Raw genomic sequence first — 20,847 nt, 5'->3', positions numbered from 1 at the left:
AAGTGATGCAGAGTGTTGGAATGAGTTCCACTTGTGAAGCCCTAATGTCTGCACATCTTAGAATTAATTCAACGCTAATTTATTTTTTAACATTGCTCTATCGTTTGTGGCTCACTCACCGGCGTCAGCATTTGGATGCTTTCTGCAAAGTTGCCTATGAAGGCCATGATGGTCATCTTCTGCATCAGCCTCTCAATCTTACTGAACTGCATCATGAACCGATCTTCATCAGTAAGATTCTCGAGAGGTTTCCTCTCCCGCTCATAGAGCCGTAACACTTTCACTTCGTTCTCAGTGGGCAGGAATCGCATCAAACATTCGACAAAATCTACTGGCAATGTCTTCAGGTCAAATCTATATCGTAACAACACAGAAAGCTTGGTGTTATAAGAAGGACCCACCAAATATGACAGGCCTGTCTGCTTTGGCAAAGCCAACCAAAGGGCAGCAACCTGCCTTCCCCATGATCCCTATTCAAATAGGCAGAGCACATGACTCCTGGAAGCCTGTGCCATACACAAGCCTGGGACAATAAAAATAAACCTCAGGAGTTTCCTGCCACCCCTGACACACTGGTGGCCTCTGATGCTGACTAGGTGGTGCATTGCTTACAGTGAAGCCGTGGGCCTCCATTTTTACTGTTCTGGGTGAGCACGGCTGGGAGGGCTCAATCCTGCGTAATGCATGTGCAGAGTGCTAAATGTATAAGCACACGTTCAAAGCGATAAGCAGGGTAACTGAAGCTGTATTGATGTGAATGCTGCTGCCTGGTTGCTGTGTTACTCAGTAAGTCCTAAAGGGGGAAGTGTGGCTAACATCTTTAACATGATGAGGACCACACTTAATTTCACATTACCTCAGATATGGCCATTTTTTAGCCATATGTTTTATGTTTACTTTGAGCACTTACAAGTAAACCAGTGGGTGAAGAGGACTCACAATCTTATTGTTGCTCACTCTTAAGCCTCCACTCTCACATGCATGGAAAGCAAACACTCTTGCCACTCTGCTGTGCAGCACACAAAGACTTTCAAGACCAAGACTTGTGTGAATAAGGAAAAGGCTGACCAAGCAGAACATAGCAGTGCCGGACAAAGCAAGGAGCTGACCTACTGACTGCAGAATGGGGGAAGACCTGGTGATCTCCAACTACAAGATACTGGAGTATGAAAACAGGGAAGAGAAGATACTAATTTTATGTAAAAGGAGAAGGATCTTGTAACCTACAAAGTTAGATCTGCAGCATCAGATTGAGAGTATGTTAGTATTTGGCCAGATTACAAGAGTGAACCAACGTTTGTCTGAACATCCAAACCTCTGTCTGAGGTGTCCTCATGCAGAGAAACATTAGATGCTCATCATAGCCGCAAATGCTAACGCTTTCGAGTCTAACTTGGGAAAAGTGCAGTAATAAATGAGTACTCTAGCCTAACAAAATGTTGGCTTTGACAGGCAAGTAATCATCTCCAATATGTTCCAAAGACTAAAGAAAGTGAACTGGAATGTATCTTAGGGTACATCTACACTGGAATAAAAGACCCGGGGCACAGCTGCGCCTGGCCCAGATCAGCTGATGCGAGCTTGTGGGGCTCTGTTTGTGGGGCTAGATGACTGGGCTTGGGCTGGAGCCCGGGGTCTGGGACTCCCCCTCCCTGCAGGGTCCCATAGTTCAGGCTCCAGCCCGAGCCTGAACATCTATCAGCAGTTTTACAGTCCAGTAGCCCAAGACCTGGACCAGCTGCGAGTGTTTAATTGCTGTGTAGACATATCCATAAAGTGCCTGATGACTCTTAAGAAGTAGGACATGAAACTACGTTCCTTCGTTAAGATTGGTAGTACTCACTTGTATCATTTTTGCATTTGGCATTGTATCTAATCATTACATAAACAATACCATCTAAATTGCATTCAGTGCATGTGAATTAAATTCAGACATTATGGCAAAAACTAAACCTTTCACCTATTCTTAATATTTACCATTCTTGTCTCAGGATTGCTTTTAATTTACAGTTATTATAGGAAATACAGCATAATAGGAGTCAAATGTGAATTACGTTGATGGCATTCTTTTAAGAACTATTAATTAGGTTTTTTAAAAAATTCCAAGATAATTTGCACTGACTTGCAGAGTGATATCATGACACAAAATTGCAAGTTAACTCATCTAGGGGGAATGCAATCAATGATTTGTGGGGGACTCAGAATGGTTCATCCTTATTCTTGGCTCTTTCGCAGCTGCAAAAACCTTTGTATTATCTGCCAATTCAAAACCAGATTTTCTATGTATGCCAATTACCAAAAAGCAGAGTAAATCTTAGATATGATTGCTCCATCGACAAGTTTTGCACTTACACCTGAATAGCTTTGCATATCTCATCTGCAGTCTTTCCAGCTTTTCTTAAAGTGATGGCAAGATTTTTTGCCCTGTTTGCTTCCAATAATGTGACTTTGTTTGACCCTTTTTGAGTTATCTTTTGTTTGCTTGAAGTAAGATCAATGGCTGGACCTTGAGCTTTTGTCTTGAATATTTCTTCAAATTCATCCACATTTAAATCCTAAAAAGAAAGAAATCCCCCCACAAAAATATTTTTTTTAAATTGCACTTGTCCAAAGTTTTCTCAGAATTCCACAGAAAGACTTTGTCTGATATGTAGGTATATGCCACACTGTGTTGATATATGCACATCCGCCCTTGCAGACAATAGTCTGCAGTAATGGTCCAAAATATAACATTATAATAGTGTTACAGCATGTGATTTTGTGAAATTAAGGTCAAAAGATTTTTCAGCTTTTTACTCATCCTTCTACCAGCTGTAGCCTCGTGTATACTATTCAAAAGCTTAGTGCTCAACCCTAATACATTGATGCTCTAACTCTCCTTCAACAGCACTCAGCAATCTGCAGGAGCCTGCATCCCATAAATGGCATCAGCATGTTTATACTGGGAAAATGCCATCAACCATCTTGATTAATTTGTTTCAAACAAAGACATGCACTTTTATAGTCAGTCTGGCCCAGATTTTCAGCTGGGGTAAACCGAAAGCCATTTCATGCCTTTTTACTGAGGATCTCAAGCAGCTGAAACTATTCTTATTTAACAACACAAACAATAACTTTCAGAAATAATTCCTACGATGATCTGTCTTTGCAAAACTGTACATTCACTTACACTGCACGTAGTACTGGGAAGCAAAACACAATATGCAGTATTCATACCTCCAGGATTCTTTCATCATCAATTTCATTGAAGACCGTCCCATTAATTTGATTGGGTTTGAGAGCTACCCAGTTAAAGACAGGCATGCGGAACTTTGTCTTGATTGGCTTCTTGATTTTCACAGCTAAAGACATCAAAGAGAATGAAATTACAAATGCCGGAAGAATTGGGAAACATCTGGAGCAACCCAGACACAGTTTTTTGCAGATGGCATTTCAGCACTGGAGGAAGAACTGGTAAGGGCTAAGTAAACACTTTTAAAAGCCTGAAAAGATTATGCTGCCGTGATAGACAAACAGCAGAGAGAGATTTTATCCAGCTATTCAGCTGTTTTATACCCAGCATTCACATACCTTTAGTGAAAGCTTGAGATTAAGAATATTTCACAAAAGCAAATGTGTTACTCTAATATACTGCGTTCTTAATATTGTTCTGGCCTGGTTTAGAAACCAACATAATTTTTAACCAGTATAGAAAATGGATAAAATGGTATGTGACTTTAGTTCTGTTCTGCCAGAGGACATCCCATTTCTGGATGTAACATCAGGACAGGTCATGTGAGGTGCTGAACACCCTCAAGTCCCACTGATGTTAATGCGGATTGTGCACTCTCAGCACCTTGCAGTCCTGGGCCGCTGGTGTGTGATGTTACTCAGTCCTTACTACCTAACTTTTAATAATCAGTGCTGTAGATAAAGTTGTTCAAGCTGACATCAAGGCAGCGGCACTATGACATGCTTTTAGCAACAGCTAGAGGTGCTAGCTGAAGACCTACATCCTTTTGATTAAACTGAGAGAGGGGATTGTAGCTGAGGATTCAGCTAGAAGTGAGTCCTCTGTCTAGCAGAGGATTCAATCAGTGGTGTGTGACAAGGGAAAGAGAAGCCCTTTTACAAAAAAGATATTGTTACAAGGGAACATTGCCTGTTGGGAAGGGATTCTACTGTTTCACACAAGCCTGAGTTTGTCTGTATTTTAAAGCACATAAAAGCCAGTCTCCAATTTTAGCACAATTACATCTCGAGGTAACAAATGCTTTTGCCTTCTGATTGTGCAGCACCAGTAAATCTTTTAAAGTAACTTTGAAGGGATGCTATAGAAGATGGGACCAATTAATCCTCATTAGTCAATGAGCACAGAACAAGAAGTAATAGGCTAAAGTTGGAGCAGGGAAAATGTAGGTTAATTGCTAGGAAAAACTTTATAACCCTAAGAATAATTAGGCAGTGGAACAAGCTACCAAGAGAGCTTCCATCGCTGGAGATATCTAAGGTTAGACAGGCATTTAAGGATAGTCATTCTAAACATTAATAAGAGACAATATAGAGGTATGGACTAGGTGACTCACTGCAGGTCCTTCTAACCCCAAATGTCCCATGGTACAAATAATTTGGTTAATTAAGCCATATAAGAGAAGTGTCAAATTGCCAAAAAAAAACCACCAGTGAACCTCAGTATTTCTAAATGATCTAAAGTAGATGGTTACTTTTGGGGTGTTGCTTTTCATTGTTTCTGAGATTTAGAGGCCCAGCCAATTACTAGAAGTTTGTGATGGTCATTAAGATTTGTTCAGTAATGTGATTAAGTTATTTTCAAATGTGGAGTGAATGATTAAATTCTTTTCAGGCTACAGTCAGAAAGAGAGAAACCCTGCTTCTTATTCCCCCAGTGTTGGAAAAAGCCATTTAACCTGTAGAACTGTCATCTGGTCGATTGAAACAAATTGAAATAATATAGCAACAGAAGTCCAGACCATCTCCAGCAGTGTCCTATACGTAATACTTCCAAGTACAGGTAGTCTCAAAGTGTAAAATTCTGATCCAGATGCAAACTTTCCCAAAGTTCAAGGTTGTTCACATATGGAGCTTCGTTTTGAATACATCTCTTCTTCCAAGACAGATGTACTAGTTTCCCTCTACATCCCCCGATGCACACAATAGTGCATCTAGATAATTGTGCAATGCTGTACGAGCAGCAGATTTCTTCCCAGTGCCATCCACGTGGTCAGGTTACACCCTGAGCTATAACATTTGAGCATGAGAGATAAAAAGGAATCAGTTTGCCTCTCTTCAATACTTTTCCATGTATTGTTTTCCAGGACAGAGACCATCTTTTTCAGGGTTCAGTCTCCTCTTGTGCTTTAGAGCTGGGCAAATGATGAAAACATTTTTCTCTCATTTTCCCTGATTCAAATTTTTAGAAGAATTCAGTTCTTCTGTGTCTGTGTCCCTTTTGTGTTCACTCTATGGAACGAGCTTACTGGCAGGAATAGTTGTAGAAACACTGAATTTTAAGCATTCACAAAATAAAATTTGAATTTGTAAATTTGAGTATTCACACTGGAAACGTGATTGCCAGAGTTATAGTCATCCAATCAGGATAGAGGAACACAAATCAAACACTAGTCAATCAAGTTTGACCAGCAAATGAAATGAACTGCTTACACAATCTCTAGGCCAAGAATTACTTGACGAAGAATTTAGAATAATGAATAACTGGAATAGTGACAAAGTCAGAAACCCAGACAGAAGAAGAAACTACATTTATGAATAAACGGTTACTGTGAATTACTTGCCCAGCTCTAAGAGAAACTATACTAAATAAACCAAAAGTATTCCCTGCCTTTGTTACAGAACCATGCTTAAATGTGTAAGGTAACACCAAAGTGGTCCTACTCTTTCCTTGAGGTACATGAGTAAGTGCCATCAATTAAACAACAATTATGCATGCAATCTGGAGACTTGATCCCACACACAATGATACTTCTGCCACTGACTTCAACAGTTACAGGATCTTGAGTGGGGAATAGACCCCAAAGAGAGGCTTTACAGGCTGAGAGCCCTGATTCAGCACAGCACTTAAGAAGGGGATTTACTCCAATCCTATAAAGCAAAATACTTAAGCATAGTGTGATGGGGTGTGCACCCCACACCAGCCCTGATAACAAAGGCCTGAGAGGTCAGTTAGGTTACCTGGCTTCACCTGGGAGAGGGAGGGCCGGGGTTAACTAAGAGTGAAGCCCAGTTGGGGAAGGCTGGGACAGCACTATAAAGCTAAGAGGCTGAAAGCAGAAGGAGGCTGCAGTCACTCCCTAGCATGAGGGAGGTCATCAGGGACATGGAGGAAGTCCAGGAGGAGAGTAAGTCTTGAGATCCTGCCCTGAAGTAAGGAGTCTAGCACGAGGCTGGGAGGGGATGAAGTGGCAATGGGGAGTAGAGTGGTTGCCAGTGATAAACCCAGAAACAGGCAAGTGGCAAGAGAGAGGCTGGGTAGGAAGGAGCCCAGGGAAACAGCAACAGGGATAGGGACAGAGCAGACCTGGATTGCTGGTTATAGGGTCCTTGGGCTGGAACCTGGGGTAGGGGGTGGGCCCAGGCTCCCCTGTAGTCACTGCTAGAGTGGAACAGAGCCCCGAGCTGGGGCAGAACAACATCCAGAGAAGGCATTTGGACAGTGGTCCTGTTGGACTTCATAACCCTGGAAGAAGTGGACTATATGGTGACTTGGCAGACTATCACAGACAGAGCAGAAAGATGCAATTGATTCTGAAAGAGCTTCTTTCCCAGATCTAGACAAGAGGAGGAGCACTAACAGTGAGTGGAAACCCCATTACACATGGGCTTAATACCACTGAAGTCAGTGAGTAGGACTCAAATGAAGTGGATGGGGCTTAAGCATCTGCTTAAGTGCTTTGCTAAATCAGTGCCTTGGTACTGAGAAACAATTCAGTTTGACAGCACGCACAAAGTTATCTGAAGGTCCATACTTTTTAACCTCCAAAAGGTGTTAAAATAAACTCTCTTTTCCATATGTTGTTTGCACACCTGATTGAGATTTGCAGGTAATTAACAAGCAGCTCACACTCTAGGAACAATGTAAAAATTAAGCAAGCCTGAATTTAAAATAACAAATAGAAGGAGGAGATCACAGCACAAAAGGGACAGAAAGGAAATGGGTGCAAATACTTAAAATACTTAGCAAGAACCTACAGAAAAGCTTGATTGGCCCATCTTACCCGGAAGCAGAAAGAACAAAGAGAAAAAAAAATAGTGAGGGTTAGAATAGCATAATTCACAAATTCCCAATACATCATGCTAATGTGATCACATGACATCGTATGAATAAGCAGTAGGAGAAATGTTCCCTTCTATGTAGGCATTTTATCAAGATTTGACACTTTCATCTTCCTTGGCTCAGTGGATTTCCTTAAGAACAAATACTAGAGAATAGTCCTCTGTACTACAATGGCCCAAAAATACTTCAGGAACATTATAGTAAACTGCAGTATGGGAGAACTGTGCTGCAGGCTCCTACAATTCTCTTTTTAAATAAGAGGTACAAATCAACCTCGTGGCCCATTCATATACAATGCACAGAGACATTTACTTGGTAACACAGACTAAGCTAACTGTAAATCCCAGCTGGCTGTGAATTAATCAATATGTGAGGATAGCATCAGTATCCATTTCAAGCAGCTTTCAAAATCTAGTTCAGGTTATTTTCCTTCCTAGAACCAATTAGTTCACAGACTTAGGGAGTCCACCTACATCACACTGGTGTGCAATATACTTACTCACATGTAAATACCGTATGTAAATCCTATCTCAGTCATTTTCTACCCACCAACTAGCTCTGTAATTTTCTGTAGTTCAACACCCTCAGCACTCGCTACAGGATTTAAATCTGGCACCAGAAATCAGAAAAGCATTTCAAGTAAACCCTGTGATGAGATTCCTGAGAATTGCAGAGGACCCTAGGTATAGCCTTTTCTTCTCATTAATGAGCTTTGCTCAGGGAACTGAGTGGATTTTAATGGGCCCTACTGCAGCATGAGGCATATAATATTCCTCCAAATCACACTTGACTCAAAGGAAACGATATTAATTGTAGCAAGACAATATACAGAAATGGAGCAGGCTGACTGAACACCAGATTTACAGGGAGGTCTATGACTAATGACAAAATCAAGCCAACGGTTGTAGATTAAAAAAGGAAAAGGACAGAGAGGAGGTTGGACAGGCAGGCAAGCTGACATTATAATGCCATTCCAAAACCCCAAATCAGAATCTCTCTTCTGCTCAGCTCACTCTTTCTATCAGCACAGGACTGAGTTTGACTACTGGACGAGTTTCAGGAAGAGAAAGGTGAAAGGAAACCACATATTGTAGCCCCTTACACATTATTAGCCCAAGAAGATGTGGTGCCAAAGGAATATTACAATAGCGCACATGCTTTGAAATCGGAATACTATTTTTATAAACCTGCCAGGGAAAGCCTAATCAGTAATCTCAGCTATACGTGTGTTACTTTTTTAAACATACCATTACCCACTAGTTCCATGGTGACTCTGCTTCTCAGAGTTTTCCTCCTTCAGAGGAAACAAAAGATCAAAGGGTGGAAATACTTAATCAGTTTTAAAAATATATTAATCAGAACTCCTCAGCTTCTCTCTTTCTGCAATTATAGTGTGCTCTCATGATCTCTTGGGGGGTGATACCAAGTAGTACTCACTTGCTGGGTGAGGTACTCGGTATAAGTCAAATAGGGCATAAAAATAATATAATTAGATCTGGTCAAGGACTTTCTTTTCCCAGAAAAAATTGCGACAAAACCAAAAAAGTTTTAATTTTTGTTCAAACTTTCTTCAAAAATAAGTTCAGGTTTTCATTGAAAAAACAAACCTGAAACATATTTGGGTTTTGGCAACCACTATTATATATTTTATTTAGTTTTTTGATTTTAAACCACACATGATTGAATTCTGAAGAAAATCTGCAAGATTTTGACAAAAACAAACATTTTTTGAAAAATTTGTGTTATTGAAAAAAGCCATTTTCTGTAAAAGAAAACAATGTTTTGACCTGCTCTAATTATAATATGAGAAAGGACCAGCAGCGGGGAATCCTTCATAAAAGACACTAGCAATTTTATAAACTCCGACTATTCCAAGTGGTGGATAGAATGTCGGAGATCAGTATGGGGGTGTCTCTCTGTGCTTTATCATCCTCAGGGAATGCTCTCAATTTGATTTTTTTTTAAATTTACTAATTAAAAAAAAGTCACTTTCTGATGGAGCTCCTTCTAAACAGCATGGCTGGATTTTTTTGTAATTAATTTGAAGAATGCACTGATGGGGCATGCATGTCAGTTTCACTGTTTTACCTGCTAATCCTGAGTTGAAAATCACCGTGGGAGAGGCTGTTCCTGGCAGAGGGGGTGCTGATGGTGGCGGTGGGGGAGGCAGTGGAGGAGCTGGGGCTGTCTCTGCAGCTGGACCAGGAAGAGGTGGAGGTGGTGGTGGAGGTGGAGGTGGAGGTGGCATAGGTGCTGTCACAGGACCGTTTTGCACTACAAAAGGAAGGGGAAAAGATATGTTTGCATCTGAAAGCATTAATCAGAACAAAACAAACACCCACCAAAGAATTACCTAAGAAAGAACTAAAAGCCACAAAAGATCATGTCTCTGGGCTAGATTTCTCAGCGGATGTAAACTGAAGCTGGTAGCTTCACTGACTTCAACAGACCTATGCTGATGTAAAGCAGCTGATGATCTGGCCCCTAGTTACTATACATACCAGTGTATGCATCTCATTAAAAAGAATGAAACAAAACCATCTGCTCTGATCAGAGCAGACTTTGTTTTCTGCATCTGGGTTCAAACACTTTGGGTTTGTCAAGTTGGATCCATGAATATTCACTGTCGTGACTGTCTGTTGTGTGACATGACCCTAAGTTACACCCTCAATGGAGCTTAAACCAGCATGAAACCAGTGAGTGAGAGTGAGATCAGGCACAGTGAGCTGCACCATCAACTTCCAACCTCACACCTGCCCCTTGAGTCATACTATTTCTCACCTGTCTCAGATGTTGGTGGTAATGGGGGTGGAGGTGGCGGCAATGGTACTGAAGACGTAGCCCCAGTCACTGGTCCCACACATATGCCAGCTGTAGCTTCTGACCCTGATGGCAGTGTCCCAGAGGCCACAGCAACAGGAAGAATAGAGATGTCACCATCACCTTTCTTCTGAATTTTAATGGTCCCTTGCTTTTCCAGTTCATGGATCTTTTTCTCCAGGGTTGACTGCCGCTGGATGGCTTCCTCTTTTTCTTTGACCATTTTTCTCAACGTGTGAACCTGGGTATTTGCATCTTTGTAAATTTCCTGCAGAATTGTCCAAAAGTAAAGAATTTACTTGCATTCAAATGACATCACAGAGCCGAGCTAGAAATAGAATGACAGCATGGCACTGGATTGCCCCTGGTGCTCAGTGATAAAGCATTTTGATGAGAGCAATACCTCTTCATTTGCCCGAAAGAGGGTTCATTTTGCATTTCCCCCCATGTTAGCATTAAGAATGTGTACATGCATGAGTTGTATAAGGAATCTCAACTCTGAGTACTAGGATAGAATTTGTGGCCATCAGTGCTAAAATATCTCCCAGGTAGACTACTAGGATTATGTTAATCCTAAATAAATAGTGTGGTATGATGATCATATATCAGCCGAACTGTGGCCTTCCCTTGCTTGCTCCATGTCCAGTTGCTAGCTGCCTGGCCTGCCTATGAGCACATATTGGACACTTGGTAGAAGCAGGGACAGAGCTGTGCCTGCCCCTGGTCTCTCCCCTTTGCCTTGCCTAGGAGTGGTGGCTGGGGACCTGTGCAACTGGCTCATATTCCGGGGCAGGGATTGTATCCCCTAGTGTCCAGGGCATATGGGACCAATGGCCCATATCAGTGTGTAGGTAGCTGCACACGATAGCATGGCCGAAAACCTCTAAGGGCCTCTGAAGCCCTGATTCTGTCCTTCTAGCTGCCTGCCTGAAACGGGTATAGTTCTCTACACCAGCGGTTCTCGAACAGTGGGTTGGGACCCCAGAGTGGGTCATTTTAATGCGGTTGCCAGGGCTGGTGTTAAGACTTGCTGGGGCTCAGGGCTGAAGTCAAAATCTGAGCCCCACCACCCAGGGCTGAAGCCCTCAAGCTTTGGCACCCCCCAGGATGGCAGGGCTTGGGCTTTGGCCCCCCAGCCTGGGGTGGTGGGGCTTGGCCTTCGGTCCCCCTTCCCAGGGTCACGTAGTAATTTTTCTCGTCAGAAGGGGGTCACGGTGTAATGAAGTTTGAGAAACCTGCTCTACACCAATGATATAACTGTTTCCATACGACCTAATGTACTTCAGACAGGAAAAAAACAGAGGGCTTGTCTATACTTACCGCGCTGGTTCGGCAGCAGGCAATCGAACTTCTGGGTTCGATTTATCGCGTCTTGACTGGACGCGATAAATCAAACCCAGAAGTGCTCGCCGTCGACTCCGGTAATCCTGCTCAGTGCGAGGAGTACGCGGAGTCGACGGGGGAGCCTGCCTGCCGCGTCTGGACCGCGGTAAGTTCGAACTAAGGTACGTCGACTTCAGCTACGTTATTCACGTAGCTGAACTTGCGTACCTTAGTTCGAATTGGGGGGTTAGTGTAGACCAGGCCAGAGACTAAAGACTTCATAAAAATCTACAAAATGAGACAAACATATAACAGAGAAAAATATTTAATAGTGATGGAACTTGCCTATTGCCATTTCTTTAGCAAGACCCGCACAACCCTCTGTGGAGATTATATGTCACATCCGCAGCTAGTGTAAATTGGTGTAGCTCCATTCCCTATATAAATATAATTCTCTCTATGAGATCTATGGATGTAAAGTGCTGCACAGCACCTAAGATAAGGTAGCTTTGGCTAGATACATACTATGGAGAAAGAAAGTCTTGACGCCTGAATATGCTGACAGTGTTTGCCTGAAACACACCAGCTTGTTAGCTAGTCTTGATCTTGCTGTGCAAAGGCTAATGGGCTCTGCTGAGTCACTGAAGCAGATAGCTCGTTATCCTGCCCAGATAAAAGGGAGATGCTAATTTCTTGCTAGAGAGAGAGAGAGAATCTAGTGTGTGAGCTGAGCAGTCAGGAGTAAGTCAGTCTAGAAGCAGCCAGCCTGTGGAGAAGTTTTGGGCTGAAGTTTGTATTTTATTAAATTATCTTTTATATGATTAATGTCTGTGCTAATGAAGCCATACCCCAGGAAGGGAGTGAGTTTGGACTCTACACAGTGAGTGGACCGTATTTGACAGCACACAAGCAAGGCACCTGCTCAAACGCCACTGATGCTATGCACCCAAACTTTTTGAAGGCTTTAATTCAGCCTCTAATTTTCACCCACAATCAACTGTCTGCAAAACTATAGGTAGAATTAAATGCAGACATGAATGATAATGTTCAGACATCTACATGTCTGATTTGGCCAGGCAATCAGAGAGTTAAATGTCAGTTCTTTGCACCCACAAGTAAATCCGCCTGCCATCGATTATGGGTGCAAAGTTAAGAGGCCATTAAAAAAGTTTAATCCATTAAGTCTGAACCATGTGTAAACATCATGATTCACTGTCACACTCCCATTTCAAACAATGAATTCCATACTAAATACAAAATGAAATGGAGCTCTTTCTCCTGAATGTGACATCTGTCTGTAATGTCATCATCACACTTACTCGAACAACATCCAGTTCTTTGTTTCTCTGCATAAGCTGCTTTTCCAGTTCCACAATCTTCGCCATTGCTTCATTCTCTGTGTCTTGCAGTTTTTCCGATAACTGTAATTGAAAAAAAGATATTGATGGTAACAGATTTCTCAAACAACAATATCAGTATCACTAACTGGAAAAGTGGTACCTGGTAAGCTATTGACATTGGGCCAAATCCTGAAGTTCTTATTCAGTAAAGCTCCTATCGAAATCAATGGAAATATTGACTGAGTAAGGACTTCATTATTTGGTCCATGGGGCATGAACTGCATTGTTGATGGTCCTGTTAAATCTGAACATCATTTGCTAAATCTGATCAGCAGCCAACCCAATGGGTCTGCAGTTATTGAGTCTGCTCAAGAAGAGAATATCCTACAAAGAAAGCAAGACTTCCGGGCCACTTTGAAAAAACAGTTAGGAAGTCATCACTTTACTTATAAACTGAGTAAGTTTGATCTGGAAATCACTGAGAGACAAAAAATCATGGAACCACACAATGCCATTTTTGCAAAGTCACTTTGCAAAGTAGAATCTGCATCCCTAGGGCCCATGTTTATTGTCTTTCAATGACTGTCAGATCAGATCTGCTCATTTCACAAATAAAAATATTTTGTTGTTGTTGTTTTTTGTAAATTGCCAATCCTACAAACTTAACTTGGATCTGAAAGCCAAACTGTAATTCTGACTGAACTGGGGTGTATTGTAAACGGTAATGTGCAATTGTCTTCTGCAGCTCTGTAAACTTTGAGATAAAGATTTTGCAATTGGAACAAACATAATTAACAATTTTGTTAAAGCATGAACTTGAGAATTTCAAGTCTTCACTTGCATAGCCAAATAGATTTTGTAGTGCAAACAGAAATAAGAGGCAGAAAAAAACTTGTTTTAGTAACTAAAGTAGCCAATTATGTCTCTAAACACTCATAGTTAGCAGATCTATTAAATAAGAACGCACCATTTTTACCAAGGCATTTTTCAGAGCAAAATACCTCTTTAAGGAAGAGGATATTATAGTCAGTTCTAACTGCTCTTGAGAAAGAATGTACTTGTTCTACGTCAAGCCAATGTTCAAAATTTGGAGTAAAGTTATGACAGGAATGAAAAAAAATTACTTTGGGGGTTATTTTTTAAGTCAGGAAAACACTTATTTTTAAAACAGGAAAGTCATATTTTCAAGACTAAAATAATTGATACCAAAAATGTCTGGCATGGAAAAACTAAAAGCTAACAGTGCATCTCAGAGTGATGCTGCACTTCAATCCTCATTACTGAGCCATGTGGAACACACCTGAGCCTTAACCTCTTGAGGCCCTAGCAGTTTGTTTTATGAAGTCCAAGTGCATATCTGTTCTCTATCCATCTCCTTTCGGCATCAGACACAGTCCTACTGCTCAGAGATTTAAAATAATCCCAAATGCATGCTTCCTCAGTCTGTTTCTGCTTTACACATACTTAGTGTATGTGTTGGAAGTCGCACAAAACTCTAACTGTACTCTTATGGCATGGAATGTTTATCTGCTCTATTTATTTGTACCGTATTGCTAAGGAATCTGCAATTTATATGTAAATTAGTTTTTCTGTCCATAACTCTATACAGACCCAGGCTGCCAAGTGATTCCATCTGGAACTGTAATTCAACTGAAACTAAGAACTCTGGAACTATTGGAATCCATAAGCTCCAACCCATAAAGCTAGGACCATATATGCTTGATCAATGGTGAGGTTCCCACCAAGGACAACAGGAACTATATGCATGTGAAGCAGAACCAGTATGGGTCCCCCAGACAGGAACCAGGTGAGTCTGATCAGTCAGATTCTCTGGTTATGTCTACATTTGGAGCTAGGGGTGTGATTCTCAGCCAGATTCTCATACATGAGCTAGCTTTCTATGAGCTAGCATGCTAAAAAATATTACTGTAGCACGGGAAGCAGCAAGTGGCAGCATGAAATATCCTGCCTGAGGACATACTCATGGGGTGGCTAGCCCATGCTGCTGCTTGCTCTGAATATACTACTGCAGCTACCTACTGTTTTTGGCATAATAGCTTGATGAGAGCTAGCAGATTGAAATGTCTATTCAATATGGGAGTCATAGAAATGTAGAACTGAAAGGGAACTTGAAAAGTCATCTAGTCCAGTCCCCTGCACTGAGGTAAGACTAAGAATTACCTAGACCATCCCTGACAGATGTTTGTCTAACCAGTTCTTAAAAACCTCCAATGACAGTGATTCCGCTGTCTCCCTAGGTAATTTGTTCCAGTGCTTAACTACCCTGACAGTTAGAAAGTTTTTCTGTATGTCTAACCTAAAACTTCCTTGCTGCAATCAGTGACTTCCAGATCAAAGTACTAAGTAAGAACTTTACCAATCAACATGTACCGGTTGTGTACATATGATCAGTGCTTAAGTGGTGGATTTTTCAAGATGCACAGTGACCTGCGTGCACATACTGGGAAGGAAAGAAGATTTTATGGTTAACTCTGACGATCTGGGTTCAGTTTCTAGTTCTAATCCAGACTCACTGTGTGACACTGGGCAAATCACTTAATTTCCCTTTGTCTCAGTTTGCCATGTATAAAATGGGGATAATACTTTCCTAGCTCACAGGTAGGAGGGTAAATTCACTAATATCTGTGAGGTGTTCAGATGCTACAGAAATGGCGCCATATAAATACCTAGAGAGAGATAGACAGACATAACACATATTAGACCCAAACTACTAATCAGTGCAATTCTATTCTATTTAGACTCTAGTACCACAACAATCACTGTGGTATCTGAGAACCTGGTGCTTTTCCCCATCCCTGGCTATGGTCAAGTAAAACAAGATAATCAATTACTCAAAAGTATAGGAGGAACCCTTTTCTCACTGAGTCTGTAAATGGCCTAGGAGCAAAGCCACCAATTAGCTAATGAGTGGAGAATATGAGGGCTAAAATACATTCTTGTGTGTCTTGTTTTTCATTACAAGTTCCTTGTGCAACAATAAAAACACATGGTTGTTGTTGAGGAGTAGCCACCACTACTTGATGTCATTTCATTGTTAACATGAATGATTCTAAATTGAATCCAGAGTCAGTTCTAAGTACGAAGAGAAGCAGCAGCCTCTGCCAAGTCCCCACTGACTCAAGATTGGAGGCCTCCCCACAAGAACTGCAGTGGAGACTTGTCATGTCTCAAAAATGAAGGAAACATAAAGTGTAGTTTTCCCTACTGAGGACATACCACACTTAGCAGCACCTGGATTTCCATAACCGGCTGCACAAGAAACCATTCCTGAGATGTTCTTTCCTGACATTTTTCAAGATTTGTTCAGATCTAGATGCCAAAAACCTGCTTAATCCGTCATCAGGAAAACAGCCCAAGTGACTCCTCTTACGCAGAGGCTCCTGACACCCAGAGGTTCTACCTCTGGCTAAGCCTGTGCTTGCAGCAAGCCCACCAATATAAAGCATTAACAGCTTAGTCTTAACTAAGTCAAAGGTCATTTCAACTTTGCACTAACATGAGAAATATTTTCTTCCAGTTCTTCAACTCTTTCCAAGGCTGCGTTCTTGGTTTCGGCATCTTCAAGCAAAGCTCCCACATCAAACACATTGTCCAAGTAAGCTTGAATCTGCACCTGCAGTTTGTCACTCTCTGTGTGTTTCAGCTTCTGAAAGTCCAAAGTAAAAGAAGCGTCATGAAATGCATTCAGAAGCATGCAATGATAAGGCCACAAATACTGAACGGATGCAAATACACTGCAATCAAGTTAGGCCCCATTTTCATATTTCAGAGAAGTGCTTAACTTCTTAAACATCACTGAGAGTTGCAAATAACACATGGCAAAATGTAAGGAGGCCCGCAAAAGTTCAGAACTTTAAAATTAAGCAGTAATTTTTTCTGTACTAATATTAGCATTTTCTTTAATGGCAGGTGTTTGAGATCTTAACATCTGAATATAACTATTAACAGCACATAAGCAAGAGCAAGACACAGACAAGAGTACCAATCAGAATGTGAAGACTCACTGATGTACCATGTAAATCTGTGACAAACATCTACGTATACACTGTGGCCCACACTGTGCTATTCAGGAACAGGCTCACCCTGGGGTTGGTGTGGAGCCACGCCTCACCACTGCAGTGGAGAGTTCTGGGGGCGAGATGTTGTGGTCAGGGAGACAAAAAATACCTCCTGGAACTCCCCAGCATACAGACAGGTGCAGCCAGTTCTGCCAACTGGCACAAAAGGAGAGGAGGGGCTCTGCCTCCTTCCCACCCACACTGGGCTGGCTAGTGCCCCACGAGACAGTAGGTGACAGTAATCTTTGCACTCAGGTAAATAAATGGAATTCAACTGTGCCTGACCCCTGAATAAGATGAGGGAAAGGCTACGTGTGCCTTCCGCCTTGTGTACCTGTGCAGAGGCTCTGTGTCTGTTCTCTATTGTTCTGCTTGTGTTTGAGATGAACCCACATAATTTGAAATGTTAACCTTTGAGCTGAATAGGCATAGGTCAGGAAGAGATTGTGATGAAATATCTTTTTAGATGAACTACAGTTTTTGTGCTGGCAGAAGATCATCATCAATATAGAACGGAGCGCTAGGTGTCAATGTGTACATATTCCTAGTAGAGAGCAAAAAGTAGCTCTGGCTCTGTTATCACTGAGCAGAGCCAAAAACCAGCAGGAACAGACGAACTCCTAAGCAACAAAAATACTATTTTCCATGTAAATGTTCCTAATAATAAAACACTGGGGGAGAGAGAAATACATGGGGATAGGGGAGAAATGTGATATAAAAGCAGCATTCTCTTTAAATAGAACATTTCCAGAAGGTGCCAGTAAATCTCTAAAGTCAGGGGCTGGGGGACTTCTAGTAGGAAATTCAGTAGGAAAATGTGTTATTTTTTAATCTTAGGACCACAGCATTTAATCATTTGAAGATATACTATCCTATGCTGTGTCTGCTCAACAAATTCTCCCCACCTTACCTGGTAACCAAGGCCCTGATTCGGCAAGGTGCCTAACTCACATGCTTAAAAGTCGGACATGTGCTTAAGTACCTTGCTCAATTGGGCCCCAAAGAACAGAACCAGACCAATTCATTGATGTTACGAGGGATGAATTTGGTCCATTATGGCCAGCTGTGAGGCTCAACTTTGGAACAAACTTAGGTTTGGGGAAATGAATATTACAAGATGAGGGTCAAATTTTCATCCATGCTCCATGAGCAGGTTTACATCAATGGTCCCAGTTTAGCAGAGACAATTGCTACATTTTTAGCAAAATATGTATAATCTCCTTACTCTGTCCCCTCCAAAAGCTCTCCTGGTTCAATGGACTTCAGGGGAGTTAAAAGGCTTGTCCCTATTTTTCTCCCCAATGTCCCTTTTATAGATTTCCATTGTAGGTATGTCTCCCACTGCACATAACAGGAGTTCTGTACCTGGAAGCAGGGGAGAAGATACCTCTTACTTGCTAGGTAAGAAGTATCACTGAATCCTCAGAGCCACTAACATGATTAGCTCCTAGAGAAGATAAATGCTTAAGACTAGGAGAGTTAGGCAGACTTATTGACTCTTTCAGTGTGAGGGCGATGCTGTTGGGGATAAAGAAATATAAAGAGATGAGGGGAATGAAATAATCAAGGTAGCTTGAACAATGTAAGGATAGTTTTGCTGACAACAGACATCATGCTTCCAAGTAAGTGTCTGAGGTTACTTCTTCCTTTTGCTTCAATTTGTCATTTTTACCAAGTGATCATTTACTCATTGCTTTGCCATACTCATGGTTTGATTCCTGCTGCCCAGAGGATGGTGTTTCTGGAGCCAAGAATCCATGAGTCCCATTGCTGAGCATGGGGGCAGGGACTGAGCGAAGCTCTCAGAAGCTGTCACTGGGTTTACTTTGCTGCTTTGAGGCTACTAGCAGAAAACAGTTTAGCTGCCAAGATGTCTGAAATGAGCCCAGCCCTCTCAGCAGAGAGGTCATTATATTAGATTCAGGTTCCAGCTCCCTTGGAACAAAGATCACTATGCTGGAAGTGTGTGCTGTGTACGGTTTCATTCACCTTACCTGGAACAGCAACTGATTGCACATTTTGATCAAAAAAATACAGAGCAAGGACCAAATTCACTCAAGGGTCTGTGCTCAGCTTGGAGCAGGGCCCTCAGTATCAGAACGTCTACCTGGGAGGCTGCAGCAACACAAAATGCTTTCAACATCCCCCAAGAGACTGGCAAGCAGCCCTCACAACTCCGGAAGTGAGCTGTGCTGGCCAATTAAGGCAGTGGGGGATGGACTGAGGCAGTGAATCCAAGCTATTGCTTTTGCAGTTAGGGCTTCTCTGGAGCCTATAACATTGTAAAGCTGCCCTCCTAAAATGGAGTCCACAAGGGAGGTTAGAGGTCTACCACCTGGGATGGAGTGGCCCTTGCTGGCACGGAGAGGCACAATCTGCAATTCTCTGCACTAGCAGAGAGCCCAATTGTCATTCAAGCCATGCAGAGGCTGGCACTGTACAAATATGTTAATCCATTTGGGAAATAATGACCAATTCTGGTCAGAGTAAAACCAGGCCATACTCACATCCAAATATTCGTCCAGGCCTAACTTCGTAAATTCATACTGGAGATGAACTCTGAAATTCATGTCCTCTACTGAATGGACTACAATGTTGATGAACTGCATACATGCCACCTGTAGGGAACAATTATCACAGACTGAAAATTTAACAAGAAATAGTGGTGCATCCTTCGTTTTGTACAGAATGCTAGGATTTGCCACACTGCATAAGAGTATTTAAAGACGATTCTCCTCCCTCCTACCCAGGGATAATGCCTCATGCTTCAGATAGAGAAGGAAAAAAATCTGCTACAAACCTGGCCAATTGAACAGCAGATGATGTGTGCAAAGGCAGCATGCCTTTGTGACATCACGAAACGCACAAGATTTGGGGCCTGATCCTAAATCCAGCAAAGTCAAAGGAAGGACTCCCACTGACTTCAACGGGGATTGGTTCAGGCCCTCTGTTTTGACAAACATTACTACAGATGTTATGATTGTTTAATGTTGTCATATTTACCATATATGGAAACTCTCTGATTTTCTTCTAAGAGTCAGATGTTTTGTTTAAAGTAGTGGATCCTGGCTTAAAAGGTGTTTGTTTATCCTGATGAATGGAAATGTGGGATTCCAAAAGTTCAGGAATGTCTGTAGAGCCCAGCTTTGTTTTATTGTGCCCTTTACATTGTCCACGGAAATAAAATGTTTTCCCGGCAATCGTTAGATTGTCCATCCGGTGTTAGATTTCCATCTGACTACAGAAGTAATTTAATTAGCTCTTGAGAAGAAAACAACGTCATTTTTCAAATGAAGGCCACAATTCTTTCCTTTAATAATGATACGTGCATTTTGTTTTGCATCTTGCTGGCACTGTTAAATTAGACAACAGGACTGGACATTTGAAATGGAAGGTGCCTTGTTGTTCTTGGAGATTTCAAAATCCAAGATTTAGTAACTAATGATAAGATTCATATTACTTAGCATATAAATTAACACAGACACAATGAAAGAAACAAACTCTCCCAAGCAAGGTCATCTGGAGCCATCACTACATCCACTCCATAACAGATGAGACAGGGTGGTGCTGAGGCTGATTGCGGAAGGATAGCTGCAAAATGCAGGGTGTCAGGTTATATCACCCAACTGAGCTTGCCTGTTCGTTTTATATAGATCTAGCTTTCCATAGCGATAGTTGTTGGGCCAAATTCTGCCCTGAGGTACATGTTCCCAGCTCCCATTTAATTCAGTGGGAGTTGCACGTGCTTATCTGACCACAGAATTTGCCAGATTCGTCTCAGTTACTTTTATAAATGTCTTTGTATAGTTGTTACCTTTAAGCAGTAAAATCGAGTACTGATATAGATGTTTGATAGATTTTTCAATTAATAGGCTACACTATCTATTTTTTTCAGTTACACAGGTATTATAGTATAAATAAAACAATACTGTATGTGTGTTTAAAAACAGTCAGTCAATCTGTTTAGGACTAACCTGAAAGAAGATTAATCCCA

The 20,847-nt window shown here is 41.6% G+C and overlaps 1 protein-coding gene across 1 annotated transcript in view; it reads right to left on the bottom strand.

Annotated features, from left to right (window-relative positions):
* The window catches only part of FMNL2 (formin like 2), a 278,340-nt gene that overhangs the window by 15,361 nt on the left and 242,132 nt on the right, over positions 1-20,847 (bottom strand). Inside the window, exons 11-18 of the mRNA XM_026647487.2 lie at positions 19,361-19,471; positions 16,292-16,441; positions 12,754-12,855; positions 10,073-10,379; positions 9,380-9,565; positions 3,217-3,341; positions 2,353-2,555; positions 120-354 (exon numbers count right to left, since the gene is read on the bottom strand). Coding sequence (XP_026503272.1) covers positions 120-354; positions 2,353-2,555; positions 3,217-3,341; positions 9,380-9,565; positions 10,073-10,379; positions 12,754-12,855; positions 16,292-16,441; positions 19,361-19,471 — 1,419 coding nt within the window. The remainder of the gene's footprint in view (positions 1-119; positions 355-2,352; positions 2,556-3,216; positions 3,342-9,379; positions 9,566-10,072; positions 10,380-12,753; positions 12,856-16,291; positions 16,442-19,360; positions 19,472-20,847) is intronic.

This window comes from Terrapene carolina, unplaced genomic scaffold, assembly GCF_002925995.2.
Source record: "Terrapene carolina triunguis isolate 2854851 unplaced genomic scaffold, T_m_triunguis-2.0 Scaffold62, whole genome shotgun sequence".
In the NCBI taxonomy this organism is placed as follows: Eukaryota; Metazoa; Chordata; order Testudines; family Emydidae; genus Terrapene; species Terrapene triunguis.
Note: the sequence above shows the minus strand (reverse complement) of the source record. Positions and strands in the feature narration are given on the sequence as shown.